Consider the following 9,522-nt stretch of genomic DNA (forward strand, 5'->3'; position numbering starts at 1 on the left):
CCAGCTCTCACTTCCATACATCACTACTGGGAAAACCACAGCTTTAGGCTAGCCTAAAAGGAAAGGTGATTGTTTTTGCTTCCCTATTCCTAGACTACAGCGTCCTTTTGAGATGTGGTGAGACTATCTTGTAGGTGGAGCTTCCTTCAGCTGCTCAGAGACAACCCAAATTTCTAGACCAAAGTCTGCGATTAAACATCTCTGCTAGTCATCCCTGGGTGAGGGTGTGTGTGAGAGGAATATCTTGATACCTCTGCACAAATTTAAGAGTCTCACAAAACATGTTAACAATCCCAGTTTGGGTTGCACAGGGAGGACTACTGAACTCCTGTTTCTAAGAGAGCTTTGTTGTGTTCATATAGACAGAACCAGACTGTTGGTGCCGGGGAAGGAAGCCGATATAATACAGTCACATAAAAGCCACATTCGACACTTGCAAAGAGCTCAGAGATGTGGATCAACTGGTGTGTGGCTATGTGCTTCTTAAAATTGAGTAAGTCCTTTGTCAGAATCCTCTTCTCTGCTTTACAGGTAGCTTTTAATATTCTAATCCGAGACCCAGGTTTAAATTTCCACTTTCCTCTTTCTCTTTCAGGATTCTCAAATGCTGAGATCACCCAGCCATGGAGCCTGGTGTTGCAGGAAGACAAAACTGCACGGATTGAGTGCGAACAAAAATATCAGCACAACGTCATGTTCTGGTACCGCCAGGGTGCCGAGCCAGGTCTACAGCTCCTCTTTCACTTCTATTATACCCAGCAACAGCCTGCAGGCAATGTTTCTGACCGGTTCACAGCTGATATGCCCAGCACAGATCGCTTGATCCTGAATATTTCCCCTGCAAAGCAGGAAGATTCAGCTGTGTATTTCTGTGCAAGCAGCAGAGACACAGCAGTTCAAAGTAACCTCTCCTTCCTACAAAATCCTCTGTGTGTCCTCATCACTCTGCCTGTGTGGGCAACTGTGCTTGAGTGGTACGAATCCATTTACCATGAAATATACTCGGAGTCGAGAGTGGATTTCATGCTCTTTATTCAGCTCTTAGTGGTGAGGAGGAGTGGAAGTTTCCCCACAATATCTGCTTTATATACATTATTTACACAATGGGCTGCACGTGATTGGCTAATTCCGGGATTCTCCTGTAGGCCAATCAGGTTGTGGATTCACTCCCACCTGGAGCTGGATTGGGTGGTTCCTGTGGACCAATCATACTGCTGCATTGTTCTAGGACCAATCAGACTGCTGCATTTTGGATCCTATTGTTCTAGGACCAATCAGACTGCTGCATTTTGGATCCTATTGTTCTAGGATTAATCAGACTGCTGCATTTTGGATCCTATTCAACTCAGTACATAACAACCATGTATGGACCAATGTGAGATTCCAATTCCTCTGCGGGGCTTCTGGGAATGGGAAACTCTCAGGCAGAGCATGTGCTCCAGAATCCTCTAAGGAGTTTGGATTCGGGACATTATAAACATTATAAAACAGTGTTCAGGGCCAGGCAGGTTTGCTGGATGACCTGGCAGCCTCAGGCTGCAACATTTGCCTTTTCTATTATTGGAAATAGCATGTCTTTATCACTTTTCCATATGATAAAATGCTCAAATTATCCTGAGATCCTGGGAAGTGAAAAGCTGCCGTGATGACCTTGGGAGGTGGGCGTTCAGCCAGACAAAGCCTGCTAGCGGCTATTTAGGACATGAAACCTCCACCAGTTTTCTACTCTGAGCAGGTAGAGTGATCATTGGCAGAGACACCATGAAGTTCCTCTTGATCTTTACCTGTCTGGGAGTAGCGGGTGGGTCCTTTGATGCTGCTTCATCTTTCTCTCCTTGGAACTCAGGACAACTAAAAAAAATAATAATAATAATTTTCTATCATAGGCTCCATTGGAGACAGCAAACGCCATCCAGGAGTTATATTTGTCAACCTGCTGGGATAACGCCGTTGTGAGCAGGGGTAGGGCTAGCATACAAACACATGGAGCAAGCCGCCTGTAGTGCCCTAAGCCCAGTGCATTTTTTCCTAGCAAAAGAGGTGCCGGAACTCTCCATGAACTTCTCCTTCGTTTTCTTAGAATGGCAATGATGTGCATCTGAGAAAGGTGCTGGAACTGAGTTCTGGTGATTTCTGGCTGAAAAAAAGGCCCAGCTTTAGACTGTTCTTGGGTTTGCTTGTTTGTTTGTTTGTTTGTTTGTTTGTTTGTTTGAACTAACATACAGGTCTTCATATGGGACGTGGGTGGCGCTGTGGGTTAAACCACAGAGCCTAGGACTTGCCAATCAGAAGGTCAACGGTTCGAATCCCCGCGACGGGGTGAGCTCCCGTTGCTCGGTCCCAGCTCCTGCCAACCTAGCAGTTCGAAAGCACGTCAAAGTGCAAGTAGATAATTAGGTACCGCTCCGACGGGAAGGTAAACGGCGTTTCCGTGTGCTGCTCTGGTTTGCCAGAAGCGGCTTAGTCATGCTGGCCACATGACCCGGAAGCTGTATGCCGGCTCCTTCGGCCAATAAAGCGAGACGAGCGCCGCAACCCCAGAGTCGGTCACGACTGGACCTAATGGTCAGGGGTCCCTTTACCTTTACAGGTCTTCATGGTCAGGGCCGGACCAACCATGAGGCAAGGTGAGGCAATTGCCTCAGGCAGCAGCATCCACAGGGCAGCAGATCTAGTCTCCAGGGTGTGACCTACTCCTTGAAGGCCACATCTGCTGCCTCCTCGGCAGCCCCATACCCAACGCCACCTCTGCAGAGGCCTTTTGGCGATAGGAGGCACTGCTGGTCTCCTCCCACCCTTGTTCCCAATGAAGGTTTTTTTGCCCCCCACCCCTTGTTCCTGATGTAGATCTTCACTCACCCCTTCTTCCCTAGTTGGGGTTGCAGTGAGGAGCCATTTTGTGGTTCACCTCAGCTGCCAGAATGTCTTGGGCCAGCACTATTCATAGCTAGAGCCACCATATCGCCACTGTTTTGCAAAGACCTCCACCTCGCTCAGTTCCCCGGTTCACTGCATGATTTGGCAAGGCACTACCTTAGCCAAACCAACCTTCAACAGGGTTGTGTTTCAAAGAAAACTGTGGCAATAACTTCAGTACTCGGTACACTGGAGAGCCTTATGTAATGATAAATAATAATAATAATAATAATAATTTATTATTTATACCCCGCCCATCTGGCTGAGTTTCCCCAGCCACTCTGGGCGGCTCCCAATCAGTGTTAAAAACAGTACAGCGTTACATATTAAAAACTTCCCTGAACAGGGCTGCCTTAAGATGTCTTCTGAATGTCAGGTAATTACTTATCTCTTTGACATCTGATGGGAGGGCGTTCCACAGGGCGGGCGCCACTACCGAGAAGGCCCTCTGTCTGGTTCCCTGTAGCCTCACTTCTCGCAATGAGGGAACCGCCAGAAGGCCCTCGGCGCTGGATCTCAGTGTCCGGGCTGAACGATGGGGGTGGAGACGCTCCTTCAGGTATACAGGACCGAGGCCGTTTAGTTTGTGCAGAAGTTTGTGCAGAAGTTTTGTTGCAGCCTCTGCTCTGCAGCTGAAAACAGAGAGCATGGTGGATTTTAGCACGGCACAGTTGCTTCAGGAGTGATGGTGCCTCGTAAAAGTTTAGGCGATGCAGGGCTCTCAAAATGTTGTTGGACTCCAACTCCCATCATCCCCAGCAAGTATTACCCACAGTCAGGGATTATGAGAGCTGTAGTCCATCAATATGGAGAGAGAGACTTTCTGCTGACCATCAGGCAATGGCTTTTTCCACCTGCTTTGCCCAACCCTCCAGCCCCAGTAGACTTTCCCAGACCATGATTTGAGAACAGCAGAAGAGAGAAGAGGAGATATTTTTTAAAAAATAATTTTATCTGTGTCCTTGTTTCTCAGTTGGATCTTTTTACATGGTTTCGTATGCTTTCTGGAATTTTTATGCATTGTGACTATGATTATAGTTTACTAATTCTTGATTGTAATTGATAAGTATAAAATGTTTAATTATTATTTGCTGGTATTTAATTTTACTGTTGACTATTATATTTTAATGGATTATTGAATATTGCTTTATTTGATATAGGTTGCTTATTTTAAAGCTATTGTGACTTTTTTGTACACTGGTACCTTGGTTCTCAAACTTAATCCGTTCTGGGAGTTTGTTTGACTCCTGAAACCGTTTGAAAACCAAGCCATGGCTTCCGATTGGCTGCAGGAGCTTCCTGCACTCAATTAGAAGCCACGTCGGACGTTCAGATTCTAAAAAATGTTTGCAAACCGGAACACTCACTTCCAGGTTTGCGGTGTTTGGGAGCCAATTTGTTTGGGAGACGAGCTGTTCGAGTAGCAAGGTACCACTGTATTGGATCAGACTGTTATTACGTGTGCAATCTTTGCTGTCTATTTTGTTGTTTCTTCAGTAAAACGCCTTGTTTATAGTAATCTAGAAAGGCAGTACACAAATTAAAAGTGAAATGAAATGAAATATTTGAAGGGCACCACAAAAAAACTTCCCCTGATTTAAAGCATTCGTGCAATCCAATCTTTGGCCTATCCATAAGAAATGTGGTGCCAGTCATTGTGTGCAGCGAACTGGCAAAAAATAAGTAAAAGGATCTTCAGGATTCAAGACGCTTCTGTTCAATAAGATTATGCATTTCTGGCGAATATAGCAGGGTGATCGTCACTTTGCTTGGTTGACAACTGTCCTTGGCTGTCACAGCTGCTGTCCCCTTTGATGATGACGACAAGATTGTGGGAGGCTACACCTGCCAGGAGCTCTCGGTCCCCTACCAGGTGTCTCTGAATGCTGGATATCACTTCTGTGGGGGCTCTCTCATCAGCAGTCAATGGGTCGTATCAGCTGCTCACTGCTTCCAGTCGTGAGTAAAGAACATTCAAATCCTTGCTTAGGCTCTGTTTCCCTCTCCCCGTAACCTTCTTTCAGAGCTAACAAAGTTTGGATGGGACTAGGGTGTCACCAGGGAGGCTGGTACCTTGGCATCTACATGCTGCAGTTACTCAGGACAGATCAAAGAAAGAAATTCTCCACATAAAGGTAAAGGGACCCCTGACCATTAGGTCCAGTCGTGGCCGACTCTGGGGTTGCGGCGCTCCTCTCGCTTTATTGGCCGAGGGAGCTGGCATACAGCTTCCGGGTCATGTGGCCAGCATGACTAAGCCGCTTCTGGTGAACCAGAGCAGCGCACGGAAACGCCGTTTACCTTCCCGCCTGAGCGGTACCTATTTATCTACTTGCACTGTGATGTGCTTTCGAACTGCTAGGTGGGCAGGAGCAGGGACTGAGCAACGGGAGCTCACCCCGTCACGGGGATTCGAACCACTGACCTTCTGATTGGCAAATCCTAGGCTCTGTGGTTTAACTCACAGCGCCACCCGCATCCCTAATTCTCCACATAGCCGCACAGTAACCTTGGGTCAAATGTTTGTGGTGATGGCTTCTGTGAGGGAGGGGGAATGTGCTTGCAGCTTTCAAGTCAGTGCCCCCATCATCATGAAATAATAATAGTAATAATAATTTATTATTTATACCCAGCCCATCCGGCTGGGCCTCCCCAGCCACTCCAGGCAGTTCCCAACAGATTAAAAACAGAATAAAACATCAAATATTAAAAACTTCCCTAAATGACATAAAAGACTTCCATTGAGTTATGAATGTATACCTTCTCTTATCCATGCATTTGAAAATAATAATAACCAAAGAATTAACCTAAAGTTGAGTTCACACAGTTTGGGCAACCAGCATTTCCTCATAGGAACTTTTGCGTCTTTCCAAAGCTTTGCTACACATATCCCTTGCCATTTGCTAAACAGTTGTTGACAATCCTAAGCTTCCTTTTTTAATCACTGCCTGGCCTTAAATATGACCTGGAAGATTGTCTGTGGATTTTATTTTTCTTTCTTTTTTAAGTTTTTCTTTATACTTTTCAAGTTTATACATTTCATTAGTTTTACAAATCTGTTTAACATTTCAGAACTTGACTTCCTTCCCTGTTTTTCTGCAGTTCCTTAATTTAAAAAAAATAAAATCTTCTGGATATCCAAATTCATTTCACTTGCTCATTTAATTATCTACTGTAAATAAATACTCTTGTGAAACTGCAGGTTATTACAATAAGCCTGCTAATGTTCTTATCTGTTCACAATTTATCTGTAAATATTCAATAAACCATTTCCATTCTTTTATAAAAAGTTTGTTATCTGGATTTCTTACTCTTCTGGTAAGTTTCACCATTTCTGCATATTCCATGAGGTTTTTTTATCCATTCTTCCTTTAGTGGGACTTCTGCTTCTTTCCATTTTGTCGGTGGTTTTTCTGGCACTTTTCTGCACATGCTCTACATGAATCAACCATATCACATTCCAGAGCTTTGTTTAGATTAAACATTTTGGACTTTGGCTGAGAATTCCACACTGTAACATACACTTAATAATGACCACTGTAACGTGTTGCAAATATTTCAGTTTCCGCATCCAGGTGAGGCTTGGGGAATACAACATAAATGTCCTGGAAGGGTCAGAGGAGCTCATTGATGCAGAGAAACAAATTCCCCATCCCAAGTATGACCCGGTTACCACAGACAACGACATTATGCTCATCAAGCTGGCTACCCCTGCCAACCTGAACTCCCGCGTCCGAGCCATTTCCTTGCCTTCAAAATGTGTAGCTGCTGGGACCGAGTGCCTGATCTCAGGATGGGGCAACACCCTCAGTGATGGATGTGAGTTAAAGGATGTTTCATGCATTCAAATCACACAGAGCAACTTTTCTTTCTGCAGGAATTCAAGGCCAAACTAGACATTGCCATGGAGGTGCATCTAGCAGCCTCTCAGCACTTTTAGTAGTAGTAGCAGTAATAATAATAATGTTGTTGTTGTTGTTGTTGTTTAGTCATTTAGTCGTGTCCGACTCTTCGTGACCCCCATGGACCAGAGCACGCCAGGCGCTCCTGTCTTCCACTGCCTCCCACAGTTTGGTCAAACTCATGTTCGTAGCTTCGAGAACACTGTCCAACCACCTCGTCTTCTGTCGTCCCCTTCTCCTTGTGCCCTCCATCTTTCCCAACATCAGGGTCTTTTCCAGGGAGTCTTCTCTTCTCATGAGCTGGCCAAAGTATTGGAGCCTCAGTTTCAGGATCTGTCCTTCCAGTGAGCACTCAGGGCTGATTTCCTTAAGAATGGATGCGTTTGATCTTCTTGCAGTCCATGGGACTCTCAAGAGTCTCTGCCAGCACCATAATTCAAAAAGCATCAATTATTCAGCGAATATAATAATAATAATGGTAATAATAATAATAATAATAATAATAATAATAATAATAATAATAATGGAAGAAGAAGAATAGTACCAATAAGAATAATTTATAGCAGCACATGCAGGGGCTGCTTAACCTTTTCTTCCCTGGCTATTCCACAGCCCATGTACCATTTCAAATGGAGAAATGGCATGTTTGGATGCTTCTCAGTAGAAAACAAACCTGCCCAAATATTGAAATGTGGTACGTTAGGGAGATTAAACTGAAACTCATTTCTTATGGGATTGTTATTTAGATCATTGGTACCCCCACTGTTGAGTCAAAAAAAGGCTTCTAAGGTGGCTTAAAGGTAAAGGTAAAGGACCCCTGACAGTTAAGTCCAGTCGCAAATGACTCTGGGGTTGCAGCGCTCATCTTGCTTTACAGGCCGAGGGAGCCGACGTTTGTCCGCAGACAGTTTTTCTGGGTCATGTGGCCAATGTGACTAAGCCGCTTCTGGTGAAACCAGAGCAGCGCACGAAAACACCATTTACCTTCCCGCCAGAGTGGTACCTATTTATCTACTTGCACTTTGACATGCTTTCAAACTGCTTGGTTGGCAGGAGCAGGGACCGAGCAACGGGAGCTCACCCCGTCTTGGGGATTCGAACCGCCGACCTTCCGATCGGCAAGCCCTAGGCTCTGTGGTTTAGACCACAGCGCCACCCGCATCCCCAAGGTGGCTTATGTACCATCAATTAAAACAATTATGTACCATCCCCAAGGTGGCTTATGTACCATCAATTAAAATTAAAACTTGCCTGCTTGCAAGTTTTCCATTTTACCAACACAACATAAAAGGAAAAACAAGGCAGGGAGGGATGAGGAAAATAGCAAACTACAAAGTAGGTACATAGAAAGGGCAAGTTTTTGGTGGTTTAATTCCTGGTGTAATTCCTGAACTTTGCAAACTGTAGTGGTATGGCCCCAGGAACACTATACAATATCACAGGTCATGTTGTGGTTCAGTAGTTCTTGCTTCTTTCTTAATTTCTTGGTTTATAATAACATTCCTTAATTCTTTTTTCCCCACCCACTCCATTTTGGGGCAGTCAACTTGCCAGAGCTTCTTCAGTGCTTGGATGCTCCCGTTCTAAGTGACACCGAGTGCAAGGATGCCCTGGTGGGGCAAATCACCCCAAACATGATATGCGCAGGGTACCTGGAAGGCGGCAAAGATTCCTGTGATGTGAGATGCTTTTTTGTGCCTTTTTTTCTTTTACCGAGAGACAATGCTGTTGCTGCTACACTTGTGCCTTTAATTAGAAGAATCGTGCGGGTCACATTTGCAGATGACACCAAACTGGGGGAGGGTTAGCCAATGCCGCAAGATGACAGAATCAGGATTCGAAATGACCTTAACAGATTGGAGAATGGGAACCAAACTGATAAAATGAATTCCAATAGGGATAAATGCGAGGTTCTTCACTTAGACAGGGAAAACCAGCTGTGCACAAATAGAAGATGATATTCCATACATTGAAAATAGAACACATTCTAGAAGGCAGGTTGAATCCAAACTGGGAAACATTGGCTTGTTGTGGAGTAGAGGCTAGGGGTTCAAGCCATCTCCAGTGCTAAGTTGGGAAAATGAAACCCCTTTGAAGACCTTCAGAGGAGAGTGTGTGTGTGTGTGTGTGTGTGTGTGTGTTTGTGTGTGTGTGTGTCTGTTTTTTCCCCTTTAGAATGCCATAGTCAGATGCATAAATTGGTACCCAACTAAAAACAGACGTTTCTTAACTACCCAAATCTTTTATTTACAGGGGGATTCTGGTGGACCCATGGTATGCAATGGGGAGCTCCAAGGAATTGTGTCTTGGGGCATAGGATGTGCTCTGAAAGGTTTTCCTGGCGTATACACCAAGGTCTGTAACTATGTGGACTGGATCCAAGAAACAATTGCGGCCAACTGAAAGATCCATCCCTGTCTTTGGATATCTGCCTTTTCTTCTGTTTAATTCAGCACCGTTGTGCTAAATAAAGTCAGATCATGTGATGCAGCTATCTTTTTATTTCATGAGTTAGCAGAGTTCCAAAAGTGAACTAATTCCCCCCTCTATACTTTGATGTTTTTATACTGGACATCTGTGTTAAACATTCCTGTCACACAGTATTCCTGACTATTATAACCAGTGCTTTTCCCCCTAAAAAAATGTTTAGGGGTACTCTCATTTTGACTCAAGAAAATGACCATTTTATAGTTCAAATCGGGGA

At 44.6% G+C, this 9,522-nt stretch overlaps 1 protein-coding gene across 3 annotated transcripts; it reads left to right on the forward strand.

Annotated features, from left to right (window-relative positions):
• Positions 1-249: 249 nt before the first annotated feature.
• LOC128404641 (trypsin-like) lies at positions 250-9,304 on the forward strand. 3 transcript variants are annotated; one of them, XM_053370394.1, is made up of 6 exons: positions 250-493; positions 596-724; positions 4,716-4,875; positions 6,479-6,735; positions 8,361-8,497; positions 9,072-9,304. In XM_053370394.1, exons 1-6 carry the CDS (start codon positions 451-453, stop codon positions 9,219-9,221), a joined length of 876 nt encoding a protein of 291 aa, XP_053226369.1. In that variant the 5' UTR covers positions 250-450; the 3' UTR covers positions 9,222-9,304. The 3 variants fall into 3 exon arrangements, with proteins under 3 accessions (XP_053226369.1, XP_053226370.1, XP_053226371.1); XM_053370395.1 differs by lacking the exons at positions 250-493; positions 596-724 and adding an exon at positions 1,762-1,801; XM_053370396.1 differs by lacking the exons at positions 250-493; positions 596-724 and adding an exon at positions 1,762-1,801 and having other exon boundaries at positions 4,716-4,872.
• The last annotated feature ends 218 nt before the right edge of the window (positions 9,305-9,522 follow it).

This window comes from Podarcis raffonei, chromosome 17 (genome assembly GCF_027172205.1).
Source record: "Podarcis raffonei isolate rPodRaf1 chromosome 17, rPodRaf1.pri, whole genome shotgun sequence".
Lineage (NCBI taxonomy): Eukaryota > Metazoa > Chordata > Lepidosauria > Squamata > Lacertidae > Podarcis > Podarcis raffonei.